Source organism: Schistocerca gregaria, chromosome X (assembly GCF_023897955.1).
Source record: "Schistocerca gregaria isolate iqSchGreg1 chromosome X, iqSchGreg1.2, whole genome shotgun sequence".
Taxonomy (NCBI): domain Eukaryota; kingdom Metazoa; phylum Arthropoda; class Insecta; order Orthoptera; family Acrididae; genus Schistocerca; species Schistocerca gregaria.
This window is the reverse complement of record NC_064931.1, coordinates 517,015,638-517,031,666: the sequence shown is the minus strand read 5'-3', so window position 1 is coordinate 517,031,666 and position 16,029 is coordinate 517,015,638. Positions and strand designations below refer to the sequence as shown.

Below are 16,029 nucleotides of genomic sequence, written 5' to 3'. Positions count from 1 at the left end.
CGCGAAAGGCAAAGGTCCCGAGTTAGAGTCTCGGTCCAACACACAGTTCTAATCTGCCATTAAGTTTCATATCAGCGCACACACCGCTGCTGAGCGAATACTCAGTCTGGAAGTTAAGTGCTTTAACAACGAATTTAAATTTAACGTCTTTTCTGAGGGTATTCGTCTTCATTGTCGTCCTGCACAGAAATGAAACTTGCACTACTAACAGTCCGAACAAAACATATGAAGTGGGCATTATACCACTCACATCTACCTAGATGTTTTTACTCCTTAGCTAATTAGATGTTTATGTATCGGAAAGTTCAGAATTAACGCGACAAGTTCACCAAACACGTTCAACACAATTTAAGTCGTATAAAACTCCCGTACATGTAGGACATTTGGTACGCCAGTTAAGCTGCGTGCTGGTGATTTTTCTGCTAAGGCCCAAACGTTGCCACAGATTATGTTTAATAACTATTCGTGTAACAAGCTGCGGTCTCATTACAGACCGCGTTAATGAAGAAGAGATCGGATAATTTGCCTTGGGTGATTAAGGAAGTACGGACTAGACGCCATGTTACTTCCGCGATCCGCGAGATTCCGGGAAGCTGTGTTATCTCTCAGCTGCGTGCTCGTATCAGCCGAGATAGGCTCCGGCCACAAAATCTTGCCGAGTCGGGGTTCCGCCCACAACTTCACAGTATCCGACGTACTGAAAACGTCTCCCCAAACGACTACTCTTTTCCCACTCTGAGCTTTTACTCAGCGGGAACTGACAGCTCGCTTGTTTCCTTGGGTACCAACATTTCACTGCTTTGCATATTTCGCGAAGCATGAACAGGCAGTGATATTTACTCAAAGAGAATTTCGTGCCGAAAAGGAAGGTGTTTATGTAGAACGTATCCACAGTATAAACATTACAATATAACAGGTGCCGTCAGGTGTGAATTCTCACACACACTTCCGAGCTACTGGCACTAATTCTTATTTACAGAAGTATGGAAAAAACTGGTAGAGGTCAACCTCAGGGAAAAGCAGTTTCGGTTCCAGAGAAAAGTAGGAACACGACTTACCGTAGGACAACCTACGATGTTGTGTGTTTAGATTTAGGGAAAGCTTCTGACAATGTTGACGGAAATATACTCTGGAATTCAGAACGCAGGAACGATAAAATACAGAGAGCGAATCTTTATGTGCTAACTTGTACAGAACTACACTGTAATTACAAGTCTAAGGGCATGAACAGGAAACCTATTAAGAGAGGGGGTTCCGCAGTTTTTTGAAGTATCAGTGGTTTCCACCCGAAACCACTTTAGTATCGTTGCCTTTAGCATGGAATCACCAATGCCGTTTGAGTTTGAAGAGACGCCTAATCGTACAGTGAGGTACTTCTACGAAAGTAGTGCGTTTTAGCAGTCACGCACAGCGTTCAATGCAACAGTCGTCGAAGATAGTTCTACTTGATTGTGACCTGTGGGTTTTTTTTTTATTGTAGGGATCAGTTTCAGGGTATCACTGACAGTCAAAGTAAGTAGATATAAAATTACAGCAACGTAAAATTGAGTTACATCCCTGCTGTTATAAGCAATTTCGAAATGAAGCATTATGTTCTTTTGATATGAGTTTATTGAATTTTAAGCCCTTTTGCTTATTATTCAGCACTAATTTTTTAAAGGCATGAAGAGTTCATGGAAATTTCCAGATGTGGGAATGTATCTAGGAAAATTTGCTCTCAGACATATCGTATGATATGATTGGTGACAAAACCATCCTAATGGTTCCAAAATGAAACTGCTTAAATCAACTGACTTTATACCAGAGTCTTTTACTATTCTTTGCTTACTACGATAATGAAGGTTACTTTTCCGAAGAAAATTTAAAGTTACATTTTTTTCATTATTGTTGGGACTAAGGGTACAAAAAAAAACTTAAGAGAAATTTGGGAAAGGAATTAAAGTTCAGGAGACGAAATAGTAACATTTGCAGACGACTGAATTAAGTCACTCAGCAAAGGACTTCGAAGAGAATTTTAAATGAACAGATTCTTACAAATAAGATGTCCACAAACAAAAAATATAATGAAGACTAGTTATATCAGGCAATTTTATCAGGAAGTCAGACACTAAATAGTGATTTTATGGATGTAGATTGAAGCGGCGAATGGAAAGTGATCAAGGTCAGCTATTCTGTTCCTGTAAGGGGGAATTTAAAGGAGACTGGGGCGGCGGCGAGGATTTGGATCGAGGAGAGAGGCGTGCCAGAGTAATCGGTGCAGTTGTGTGAACTGCTGTGCCAAGGTGGGTTAGTGGCTAACGCACTTGCCTGCTAAGCAGGAGACCCAGGTTAGATTCCGGGCTTCAGTACAAATTTTGCCCTCGCCGTTTCAGTCTATGTACTTGAAGTTATATTCATGAGACCAGTACAGTTTCTGAAATTGTGTCATTTCATTTTACCGAACAATGAGTCTATTTGGGCAGCAAAGTAATGATGGCCGAAGTACAGAGGATACAAAATGGAGACTGGCCATAGCAAGAATAGCATTTTCAGAAAGATGAACTCGTTAGCATGAAATACAAATTTAAGTGTTTGAAAGTTTCTGAAGGTGATGTGCGTACAGGTGTGGATGACATGCAGTTCGAACGACGGAATAGAAGCTTTTGATATGTGGTGCTACGGAAGCATGCTGATGAGATGGATACATCGATTGAAGGACGTAGTTAGGAATGCAACTAGGAAAATTTATGCCACAACTTGACCAAAAAGGCATCCTGAAGCATACAGATGGCATCAGTTTGATACTGGAAGGAAGAGTCGGAGGTAAATATTGTAGAGGGTGACCAAGAGATGTATATGGTAAATGGTTCAAATGGCTCTGAGCACTATGGGACTGAACATCTGAAGTCATCAGTCACGTAGAACTACTTAAACCTAACTAACCTAAGGACATCACACACATCAATGCCCGAGGCAGGATTCGAACCTGCGACCGTCGTGAATATGTTAAGCAGGTTCAAATGGATGTAGGTTGCAGTAGTTATTTGGAGGTGAAGCTTGCAGAGGATAGTCTAGCGTGGAGAGCTGCGTCAGACCACTCTTTGGACTGAAGACTCCAGCGACATATGTTTCTTATAGCGTCACGTGCCCTCAAGGTCGTCAAACCGCATTCCGTTTCGCGGTGAACACTGTTCAATGTTTCGACGCATCCGTGTGTTTTCCGTTATTCCCCACTTCATTTTCAGGTAAATACATGGACTCTTAACGTGTGAACATAAGGTTAGCACGCTCGTGGAAGAAAAGTAGAACATCCTCCACAGAAAGAGCTCTTACTTAAATTTCTGATGGAGACTTAACGGATCCGCGAGCGGTTAAATAGTGATGCCTATGAAACCGGATATGAGCAGCTAAATGACGCGCATGTAGGGAACCAAGTGTGTCCAGTGTATCCTCCACCGAGGAACCCCGTTATCAGGCGCAAACAGGCGCTAAAATGCCTTCATTATTGGAATACGCAGAACAATTTGTTTGATTACACCGATGTACTGATTCCCCGGAAAATGAGAACCAGTCAAGAGAAAAGTGATCGAAACACAAAAACTGTTCGATTTGTCTATAGTGAATGCACAGCGAGTTGGGCAAAATAAACGTGTTATCTGCAATTTTGTAAAAATGTTGCCGAATTCTGGTGAGTAACTATAATGTCCTTTAGCCAAGTTGTGGCACAATTTTACTTTACCCCAGTTTGAATCCTTTTATCATCCCTTATTCGACGTACCCAACTGAACTGTACGCAGTGAGTGGGCTTTCAAATGTAACATGTGGCACGTTCGGTAAATGCAGTGTGTGTTTTTGCAGTATCCATGTTTCTGCATTTAAATCAATACTCTGCAAACCACCTCACAATATGGCGGAGGGTACTTGATACCCTTGTCACATCCCTTTTCCTGTTCCGCGAGTGGTTCGAAGTGAAGTAAGATTGTTAGTACCCTCCGTGTGAGCTCTAATACCGGCAGTTTCACGTCCATGATCTTTTCACGAGGTACACAGGAGAGAGAGAGAGAGAGAGAGAGAGAGAGAGAGAGAGAGAGAGAGAGAGAGAGAGAGAGAGAGGCGGCAATATATTGGTGGACTCTTAGACCGTACAGTCAAGAAATTAACAGTAAACCATACCGCGGCGCAGAACTCATCCCTTGCAGCGAGTGTCACCCGAGTTGGCTGGGCATCTCCGTGAAGCTTTCGTAGGCACTACCTCGGGAAGCTCAGTTTGGGTCCCGGATAAGTGTAAGGAAAACGTGAGAAAATACTGACCCTATCTCAGAAGACAAGAGGCAAACTACGTTCACGGCATTTGTAGATTTAAAGGATCTTTTTGAAATATTGACTGGAACACACTTTTTGCTCTCATGAAAATAGCAGGGGTAAAAAACAGGAAGTGAAAGGTTACTACTTTTACAGTAGCCAGACGGCACCATGAAAGGGCACCAGTAGTTGACAAGGGGGTGAGTTGTAGCTTATCTCCGATATCGTTAAGTCTGTGCATCGAGCAAGACATGGAGGAAGCCAAGGAGGAATTTGGAATGGGAAAGTTCAGTGAGAAGAGAAGTAAAAACTTTGTTTTCTCTGGAATCCGTGCAGTCTCTGATCCGCATTAACCCCGATAATTCGGAGCTTGCCGTATTTAACTTTTCATTAGCCTTACAACTAGAATTTCAAATTATGTGTGACGATACCAGGGCTCCACAACTCTCCCTCTTAACCAGGTTAGCGACCAATGTGATTCACTTATTGCGAACAGTGCGAGAGAGGTAAGAATGGTACTAGCTCAGATTTCGTGCTGTAGATGTTACCTATTTCTGGACGGCGTATTGTTCACAGCGCTGAAGGCTACGCTTTATCACATTCCGTGGGAGTCCGCCAGTAAAAGAAAGCTGTGTTGGTGACTTGGCAGCGCTCTTTGAATGAGCCAGCACATTTCGCGGCTACACGGAGTCGACTGCGTACACACGTATGTGTACTACCGACTCCCGTAGTAGTAGTAGTAGTAGTAGGGGAATGTGCAGCACAGGCCAAGCATTAAGCAATCTCAAAGCAATTTTTATTTCAAAGGTCAATTTATTCTTCATTGTAATTCCGTCACACTTTCATTTTATTAAGCTGGCGACTATTTTAGAACTACCAAGTTAATTTTCGTGCCAAGCCTACCCGAACTGCACTAATACTGCTTGAAAAGGCGATAATTCACACATAGGTAAGACACGATATGTTTTAACTATGTTAAAGTTTATTGTCGCCTAACCAAGCGTTGTTCTTTCAGCGTTAATAGGCCTGGCTTGAAAATATTTGTAGTTTTAAACTAGTCCCCAGCTTCATAAAGCTCAACTGTGACTGAATTACAATAAAGAATTTGTCATCCAACTTGCTGGTGCTTCTCCGAATTCATCTCGGAAATATGCAGGTCGTAATTTAATTTACTTTGTAATATTCTCGAATTGCCAGTTTCAGCATACATTAAAGTCCTGCGAAACATGCTGACACGTCGTCTTGGTATATTTTTCACGTTTTCTATAAGTCACACGTTGGGTGAGTTAAGGGACCAAACAACGTCATCAGTCCCTAGCTCACAGGCTGGTCTATATGGAGATAATGACAGCCAGGAAATTTAATGGTGACAGTATGGAGTGGTAAAACGGGGGCACTGAAACTAATATTGGTGCTGCAGAGGAGAAATAATTGCGTGACAGTGAAGTGTATGCGTCAGAGCAGACGAAGGTCCAGCAGAGCTCATCTGCGGCGACATACCACTCCCCATGTCTGACCCTGATACAGCGGTCAGCCAGCAACGGAATAAATATACGGAATGGTCCAATGAAAACGTACGAATTTAACAATACCGGTTGAACGTTGCATATGCCGCTTTGGGATAACGTGGTGAGGCATCTAGGCAGCGGAAACATGCGTCATTACCTCCCTCTAGAGGATCTGAATTTGTGCCCTCACCAGGCAAGGTGACGTCCAAGAGCCGATGCCCCTCAAAGACGAAAAAGAAAAAAAAACGTTACATTTACTGTTAGACACTGTAACCTGTGCAAGTCCAGCAAGAGCACACGGCCTTGGCTGTTCACAGAGGGAGTGAGGATGCTCCACGGTAACACTAACACGTCACATTGACCACACAAGGTGTAAGGGCCAAAGTTAAAGTGGGAGCAGCTTCAGCATCCGCACTGTAGTCGAGACACATCGCCCTTACACTTCTGTGTTTTCTAAAAAAGCATATCAAAGGGAACGCTTCAACTCCAACCAAAAACTGAAGGACACAGCGGAGGACTGGCTCCTGTCACAGCCATAGCGCTTCTGGAAACAGGGAATCTCAGCTCGTGAAACAGTGAGTTTGTGCTCAGCCCTGTGGCAATTACTATGAATGCAGACGTCAATTCTACGCAGTTGTGTGCCATTTTCAACACAGCTCATGACTCATTTTAGACGGGTGAAGAGGAGATCCGTAAAAGTGAGATGGCTAAAAACGCAGTGACCACCACTAGGGCTAGCAAGGAAAAATAAGACTGGAAATGGGAAACAAACGTGCAAAAACTGGACTTCCCTGTAAACCGCTTATGTGCGATGGCTAATACCTTGATATGGATTGGAAGAACCAAAGAAGCTCCTTGTACAAAATATCTCTACTACATATAGCAGTGTGTAAATGACTTGGTTCGCGACATGAGGAACGCTGGATGTGCCGAGTGTGGTAGGTCGCTGTGGTAAACATATTATAATCTGCTTCTCACTCGCTTTCCTACGACAAACAAGCAATAGTAAGTTTTACTTAATTTCCGTTATTTTCAACATGAATAAGTTATGTCCAGTGCTGCATAATGGAAAACAGAGCTGGCGCAGTGGTTTGCACACTGGACTCGCATTCGGGAGGACGACGGTTCAAACCCGCGTCCGGCCGTTCTTGATTTAGGTTTTACGTGATTTCTCTGAATACCTTCAGGCAAATGCCGTGATGTTTCCTTCGAAGGGCACGGCAGACTTCCTTTCCCGTCCTTCCCTAATACAAGATTGCGCTCCGTCTCCAAAGCCCTCGTTGTCGAAGGGGCGTTAAGCAATCTCCTCCATGATGGAAATGAAACGCAAGATTACAAACTTATAGAAGAATACTGAATTAAGAATTCTAGGAAATCCGTGTTTAACAAAGAGAAATAACCACAAAACGATGTAAGTTGAAATCATTAGAATTTAACTATTGTGCGGCATAATAAAATACAACAAAATTCGTAATATTGGGGGTTAAAACTGCATTTTCTTCCCATTATAAGAAATATTCTTCCCTTTCCATTGATCGAGAAATTTAATGTCAAAAGAAGCACCTATTAGCCATGGTTAATTTTCTTGAAGTGAAATACAGGAAATTATTTCTTTGTGTCTGTGTTGTCAGTACGATTGCTTTCTTGACTCTGTAGAAAAAAAGTGATCTGTGTACATTCAATAATTCCTTGGAAAAGAAGATGTCACCTTACCAACCAACTCATTTACCTACTTTTTAATTATAAAATTATAACAATTTTGCAACTGTGTCTAAGGTTACAAATGAGTTGAAATAACTTGCATTCCTTCGGATGAATTTTGTAATGTGAATCTGTCAGTGTTTTTCCCACTTTCTTAAAATCGGGAATTTCGCACCTTCAGCGTTTCCTATTTCCAGCCTACAGTTAGGTCTAGATGGTGCAGTCCAACGCCCCCTGGGCACAATATGCGGCGGGAGGCGTTACTATCAACCGTCCGATCCCAGATTCGTTGTAGTCGAAGTGAGCATTCAGGCGTGTTTTGAATTGTTGGCTGCGTGAATAGAATTCTACACCAAGTGTACATACAGGGGTTCGACACATGGAAATACCAAAAAACAATACCATGACTGTCATTCCATACAGCTTCAGTCGTGTTGGAAAGAGTAAATACAGACCCTGTGTGATCTTCAAGGGAATCTTACCATTCCGACTGCAAAACAGTGACAAGTTCAGGTAACAGTTATGGAGATTTACAGCAACCATGCACGCCTCCTTCCGAAGTACACTATGAAGAAAGTACTACTGAGACCTGCCAAGGGAGATGCGACAACAGCCCGATTTCACAAAACCAGACTTCTATGAGTCGAGCTCTGTTAAAAGGGGCCTTGTCTGAACACAGCAACACCACTGTATCATAGGATGCACCTACATAACCAAAATTGCCACATAACGCTTGGCTGTAATGCGACTTTGCCGAGCAGCGATGGGACCCACGGAACACCATGATATGGGTGCGCAAATTATCACAGAAACCTCGCAATGTTTCCACTATTGGCACAAACTCTACAAGTTGGAAACCGTGTGAAACAAGATCATGACCAAATGACTTTTCTATTGGTTCACAGTCCAGGTTTTATAGCTTCGACGGCACCTTTTCATATTACTGGTATTTGCATCGCTGATGAGGTTTTGGAATTCCATCTCGCCCTGCAATTACCAGGTAATGGAGCTCCCTTCTCGTTTTTGTGCAGACAGGGCTCACGAGTGCGCTTTCAGTTCTGCTGTGACTTCTGCTGTTAACTTTTGCAGCTGTCGTCTTCTCATTTTTCGTCAATCCTCTTCAGTGACCACCTGCCACGATCACTCTACACCCTTTCGTCCTCACGGTGGCATCGGCATCTACATTTACATTTACATCCATACTCCGCAAACCGCCTGACGGCGTGTGGCGGAGCATACCTTGAGTATCTATCGGTTCTCCCTTCTATTCCAGTCTCGTATTGTTCGTGGAAAGAAGGATTGTCGGTATGCTTCTGTGTGGGCTCTAATCTCTGATTTTATCCTCATGGTCTCTTCGCGAGATATACGTAGGAGGAAGCAATATATTGCTTGACTCTTCGGTGAAGGTATGTTCTCGAAACTTTAACAAAAGCCCGTACCGAGCTACTGAGCGTCTCCTGCAGAGTCTTCTACTGGAGTTTATAATCTTCGTAACGCTTTCGCGATTACAAAATGATCCTGTAACGAAGCGCGCTGCTCTCCCTTGGATCTCTTCTATCTCTTCTATCAACCGTATCTGGTACGGACCCCACACTGCTGAGCAGTACTCAAGCAGTGGGCGAACAAGCGTACTGTAACCTACTTCCTTTATTTTCGGATTGAATTTCCAGCTTGGTGGATAAGGTTTTTTGCTTTCCGTGGTTGTGGTAGAAATCTATACAGTGCCTCTTGAAACCACAAACATTTCGGCTCTTTGTTACGGAAGCACCCACAGCTGCGACAGAATGCACTTAATTACACAGACCACTGTTGTGACCACGAATGACTCCTGCAATTTGTTGAGGGCATTCCATATGTGCCGTTCGTGGTCTAACAATGCAACCTGCAGGTTTGGCTTCCATCTGCATTTATCGTTTTTCCATATTTTTGTCTAACTCTTGTGTATTTATTGTCTATTTCGTAAACAGAATTGCTACAAGACCAAATTTAAGCTACCATATAACCACGAAATATGCCCAAAACATTCTGCGTCTGGTATTGGTATACTTGTTGTAGCTTATTCTTGTCAGGAGTTCACTGATTGCGAAAGTGAAACCACCACGCATCCTCGCAGTCTTATTCGTGCACACTGATTATTCAGTTACATTGCGCCAGATATTTGAGCGTTCAGCTCTCGTCCCCCTGTGTAACAACTGGTCACGTGCGACAAATCGCTGAAGAATGCCCATTGCCTGGTCGTTTTGTCTGGCGTAAGCTAACAGGAGAAGCAAACCATTTACTTGGTCAGCCCGGCAGCACGGGCTTGTTTACGCCCGAGAAACGCGGAAGGGAGGTAGCTACGGAGTACACTCCCTACTCTTGCAAGTGGAGCACGGCCAATCACCCATACCTCTGTGCACTATGGCATGCTTAGCACAATAAACGATGACCAGCACTGATCCTACAGTACTCCATGCACACTGCGTCTGAAGATATTCACACTGTGCTGTGTATTAATCTATGTTTCATCTGAATAAACCACTATCCACTAATTCTGATACTTCACGCCATAGCAAAAATCTATGGGATATGCCTTGTAAATAATAGATTTCAACTGAGTATTCAATGAACTGTGGATGAAGCCCGACCAACATGCATGGATCAAAAAATGATAGTGCATTGGGAATGGATAGTTTCTAGCTGAATTATAGATCTGTCAATACAATTTCGAAAGGAGGACTGACAGCTGAACTATTTAGAAGTCAATGTAACAGTCGCTGCGTGCAACAGACTCTGAATGGAGGGTAACCTTATGAGATATGCTTTTATTTTAACCGCTGCCCCGTTCGCACACGATGACTTATTCCGGCACCTTTCAAAAGCAGTCCACATGAACAGTCCAATTTATCTCAGTTTCTCTGCTAGCTACCGATGAAGTCCACTTCTGTGCTACAATAATTTTCGAGCTCTAAGATTTTCTTGTATTATTCGTATGACAAAAATTTCAGCATATTTATTCATATCATCAATGTGATATTTAGGATGTGCATTTTCTTCACTGGGGCAGACACATGAATCTTACTCCAATCAGCAAAGTGTCCTCCCTCCGTGCTGCAAATAGTACACCATTTATGTACTCCACGTTCACTTTTTGCGCGCATGTTCCATTACCCGTCTCATCAGTATTATCTTTCTGTTAGCAAATTTAATGACGTTAACGGAAAGCCGGTGCGGATGTCCGCCAAGTCACTTTCCGCGACCACCTTCCGCGCTTGCAGTGCGAGGTAACAGCGCGCTACTTTGAACTAGAAAGTAGGCACGTGACCGACTTCTCGTTACGACCGGCACTAAGGTAGCTTTATTGACTAACAGAAAAGCTAACTATCAATCAATTGTTTTGTTTTAGTTTGCGTAGTCCAACGTAATCTATTTTTACTAGTTCATTCTAACAAGACGGATGTAGCTGTTTCGATGTAAGTATCAAGACAGTGCACGACTTCTGATATTCGTTTGTTTCCAGTCGCTAACAACCTTAACTTCCAGTACTCTGTGCAAAGATGGTCTTCATTGAACGTGTGAAGTCTTAAGCATTTGGAGCGATTACATATAACATTTATGATATATAACTCCGAGTGTTGCGTATCCTTTCGAATATGTAGATGCACTGAACACTTCGTCGTCTAAGAATGGTTGACTAGATTGGCTGTGCCGAGAAAGTTACAGGTATCGATCAAAGCCATTCGAGTTGACACCGCTGCTGCCGTGAGGTGAGCTAATAGTAGGAGCTGTCTTGATTAAAAAATGAATTTAATACTAAAGCCACATGCTGCAACTGGTTTCCGTAGCGTTGTCAAAGCAAAAGGCAACTGTAGGTGGAGTTCAAGATTCTTTTGATTGAATCAACTCCTCTGTTCTTTCATACACGCCTGTAGGCCTATTCCCGAAAGGATTATCTACTTTAGTGGTAACACTCATTAATGTGATAATTCTGAAGACTTTTTCCAATTCAAACATTAGACGGGGAAGAATAATCTGGTGAGGTGGTTTATATGCACACGTGTTCACATTAAAATTTTGGACTGGAGCAGCAACTACACTGAAATTATGATCTATCGTAAAAATATAGAAAAGATCTCTAGGAACCACTTTATCCTAGCAATCATCACTGCTTTAATAATTTACTTTTATTTAAATTTCAGCAATCTTAACTATATTACGGGTTTACTATTTAAATTATTGGATCGTAGTTCCAGGAAGAGTCATGCAACATTATTTCCACATCTGCTGAAATGACCATGAGGAGAAAATTACAAATTGAAGCTCATACAGAGGTTTATCGACACTTTCTGCGCGTCATTCGCAAATGAGAGGAAGCTGGGAGATGTTAGTGGTACAAAACGTACCACCGACGTACACAAAAACTTACTGTGAATTGCAGAAGACACCTGTAGAAAAATCAGAATCCCATGCCAAGTTAGAAAGCATTTCTTAACTACTTCGGGAGCCAATCAATTAGTTACGACCCAAATTACTTAACTCTTTAAATATCGCACAATGAAATATTTGAAGACATTATCTGTAACGCAAATTAACTGCTTTAATAACCAAACCTCAGGTATTCTTAGAATTGACATGTTAATCTAATTTCAGGAGGTAAAATTTGCCAACAATCAAGCGCAAAATGACATCAAAAGACTAACGGTACAAAACCAGACAATCTGTGAATCTTTAACTGGCAATCGTTTGCCTGTTTTAGAAACTTAGCACCTCAGTGCATTTGAAAGAGCTTATTTGTACCAGTCGCTGGTTTCCTGCAACTACAGCCCCTTTTGTTCATCTAACAGTTAAATAGCCATCCAATTGCAAGTTTCAAGTAAGTACGAATCCTCACGCTTACGAAGAAAACGCCCGTTTTAAAATTCTAGTGTTACTGGCCTTCTCATTCGGCCAGCCGCAATAGTAGTGCACGGGTTTCTTAGCTTCTCTTTACGAGTGCCACCCACGGCCCTTCGTTGTAAAACTATTTTAAAACACGTACCGGCAGTAAGATGGACTGGAAGGAAGATTACCGTTTAACGCCCCGTCGACGACTACGTCATTAAAGTACAAGCTCGGATTGGGGAAAGAATACCACCGTGTCCTGTGTGTGTGTGTGTGTGTGTGTGTGTGTGTAGAATTCCGTACAATATCCAGTCGGTATATCTAGTTCCCGCGAAAGTTTCGTAACTAAGGAGTAATTAAAAAGAGGTAACCACTTGACGTCAACTGAAGAGACATTTACGCTGTCTACCCCGTGTAGTAAGTTTTCACAAATATGACAGACAGCCCATAGCTCGTGCTTGTCTGAGCCTTAACATCGTTATCTCGCCCATATTGCCTAACATCGCCCCACCAAGCACTCGCTAGGAGTGAAACGTGTACGTGGGTTGAGCAGTTTCGGGTGTTCGTAACTACCTGAGCAACTAACCAAAAACACTACAGCATAGACTTAAGTTCTTCAAAACAATTCAGCATCCAACGAGTGCTAAAGTTTAGCACGTAAACCAATGAACGTAACACCACACCTCGCTAGTCCAATTTAAATTTCCAGTTTTAGTGTGGTTATGACTTAAAATGAATACTATGCTGCCGTTAGCTGTCTTGATCATTTCATTTGTATTAATCTGCCAGCTGCCAGTAGCTTCAGTGATCTACACTGCTGATATGTTCTAGATTACTTACTCCTTGAATTATTAGCAAAACGTTTAAAAATGTGGTAAAGGCATTAATTGAAAATATTTCCTAAAAATTTTGAAACAAATTACATGATTAGAACATGATATTTACTATAGTTGGCATGAAGTGCCCTCTCCGCTGTTGGTATTGCTAGGGTTAATTAACACCCACGTCAGGTGCGTCCCTCGATGCCATTGAACAGTTATCGATCTCTCCCCCTAGTAGTGAGATATCGATCGAATGTAGTCTAACTGGGTTTAGTGCATGTTTGTGTGGAGTAAACTGCAACAACCTATCAGCTGACAGATGGCGGGAACAAACAAATCACCCTGGGTGTCACAACCGAGGATGGGCACTGTTATCTAATACTAGTGTTATCATAGCCGCTTCCGAGCAAGAAACGCAGCGTCATGCGATACATTTCGTGGCGTACGACTGACAAATTACGGAAATAGCGTTGACAGTGACACTTGTCTACAGTATTCGTCAACTGATGAAGAGCATGACAAATTTTGTCTTGTCACTAATACCTTCTAATCAGTTACGCGAAGGACGTCAACAATACAGTTCAATTCATCGTTCAGAATTCACCCTCCTACATTGCTTTTATTCATGCAAAATTCATCTGAAGGTACAAGCAAGAAACACTGTACTAGCTCTCAAAAACAGTTACTAAAGTAAATATATTCTTTCTTGCGTTTAATGTAAACAACAGCTCTAAGGAAAATCAAATATGCGTACTCCTTGCAACTTTACAGTATTATTAATGCAAACTTTGCTATGGCAAACAACGTAACACATTCAGGCAATGCATTTGATCCGTCTAAAACTCTAAAGGAAACAATCCACTGTTACTACGTGAAAGTGGAAGCTCGTGAATTTCCTCATTGCTATTTCAGAAGATTTAACCCCCACTAATAACGGAAAAATCCTTTCAAAAGGCTTAGTCTCAGTCACGCAGTTAATTACGAACAATGCTTCAGGTCAAACCTCAGTACGGAGGCACGTAAGTTCCATACTCTTTACTGACATGAACAGTGACAGCCGAATTAGTCACCCCACGGAGTGACGTTTAAAAGCGCAGCTTCAGTTACCTTCGCAAATAGCCAACAATACACAACCGTGTGATGTAACCGTTTAATATATAGGGCAGAGGCCAAAATTCAGGGCCAGGACTTGGCGGTAGTGGTAAGGTGGCGTGACGCGCCGCTTTTATCCCGAGGTGTAACACCACGCCGACGCCGGCTACGTCACGAGCCGCGGTCAGGCCACTCGCTACCGCTACACCACGCAACCTGCCGCACTTCCTATTGGCTTACGTCCGCGTGGTCCGATGTGACGTCACGAGAAACCTGCCGTCGCCCGAGCTGCCGCGAGCGCGGCCCGGCGTCCGAAAAAGCTACCGGCGCTTAGCTCGTTTTCACGTGTTAAGTATCGAAGCAGCAATAAGCTCATCGAGGTTTAATCACGGCTAATGTCGACATCCAGTTACACGCTCTACCTTACTATATCCCCAAGTTCACAAGCGTAAAACTTACGTGCACAATGTGCAACAACTAAATTCCCCTAATAGTCTTACTTTTCCATTCTTGTTAAATTGTGGTATATATCGCACAGGAAGTAAGTACCTGTCTCAAGTACGTGGATAAACTACGTTCGGGAGATTAATTACATGTACATGGCTCTAAACCTCCACGGTCTCTATAAATAAAGGTAAACTTTTTTTTACATGTTACTGAAATGAAATTACGCGACATGCGAGACATTTGTCTATGTTGTTGACTGCAGTTTTGTCTTCTCTGAGGATACCGATTTTTACAGGCAAGCACAACGCTTACTGTTTTTGATTCGTTTTTGAATTTGCGTACTGTTTTGTTTAGAGCTGCCTTCACGCCACCTACAACATTGACGCGCTACTTTCAAAACAAGCGTTACATGCATCACAAAGTACGGAAACTCTTTTCTCACTAATCATTGAATATTGTTCAACAGTTTTACGATAGATAATATGGATTACGAAAGATTACGCACACTCAGAAGCCTTTCTGTACTACTACACAATATTTTTTCCCCCTGAACATATTGGTTAAAAGCAGTTTCTTACCTCCCTGGATGGTCTCCGTGCTTGACAGTGGAGGAGCGGGGGTGAATGCAGTCGGTTCAGGCTCGAGGTATCTAGTATTCATCATTACTAGCATAGCAGTCTGCAGAACTACCCGTGACGATAATACAATCGGGAACAACGACATCATGAAGACTTCAGTTGCGGTACTCAAAAACAAAACACCTAACTTCCAGGCGCTCCGGCAAAAACAGCGCGAAAAAAAAAAGTTAGGCGTGGTATCAGAGAGAGCAGGCGCAGACGCACACGACCGCGGCCCGCGTGGCGACAGACTGAGGTGAAGTACACAGGTGCCTAACTGCCTATCCTCGCGCCCCGCGCCCCTAGCGACTGCCAGGCCAACTACAATTGCAAGGCCGCTGCAGCGTTGGCCAAGGGCTGGATGCTGCTGCAAAATCCCTCGGGATGGGCGCCTATAAACCCCGTAACATGTTACGCATTTGTATTACCAGTTCTATGACCTCTTAGCAGTAACCAATCAGCAAGACAATTTATTTGTGTTCTAGTAAATCTACGCTGAAGAGCATTTAGTAATTTAGCATATTTATTTGTCTTGAACCTAGCTAACTAAACTGGCCGTTTTTTTTAATATACAGTTCACTTTGAAACAAGTTGTACAAAAGAACATACATTTTTGCTGTCAGTTCTTAGAACACGTTATGTACAGGGTGTCCGACTTATCTTCAGTACCCCAAATAACTTTTTCGTCCAGAAGCAAAATTT

The 16,029-nt window shown here is 42.6% G+C and overlaps 1 protein-coding gene across 1 annotated transcript in view; it reads right to left on the bottom strand.

Moving 5' to 3' along the window:
* LOC126297421 (pancreatic triacylglycerol lipase-like) overlaps positions 1–15,717 on the bottom strand; it is a 47,174-nt gene extending 31,457 nt beyond the window's left edge. Inside the window, exon 1 of the mRNA XM_049988221.1 lies at positions 15,289–15,717. Within this exon, the coding sequence (XP_049844178.1) occupies positions 15,289–15,436 (148 nt within the window). The 5' untranslated portion in view covers positions 15,437–15,717. The remainder of the gene's footprint in view (positions 1–15,288) is intronic.
* Between the last annotated feature and the right edge of the window lie 312 nt (positions 15,718–16,029).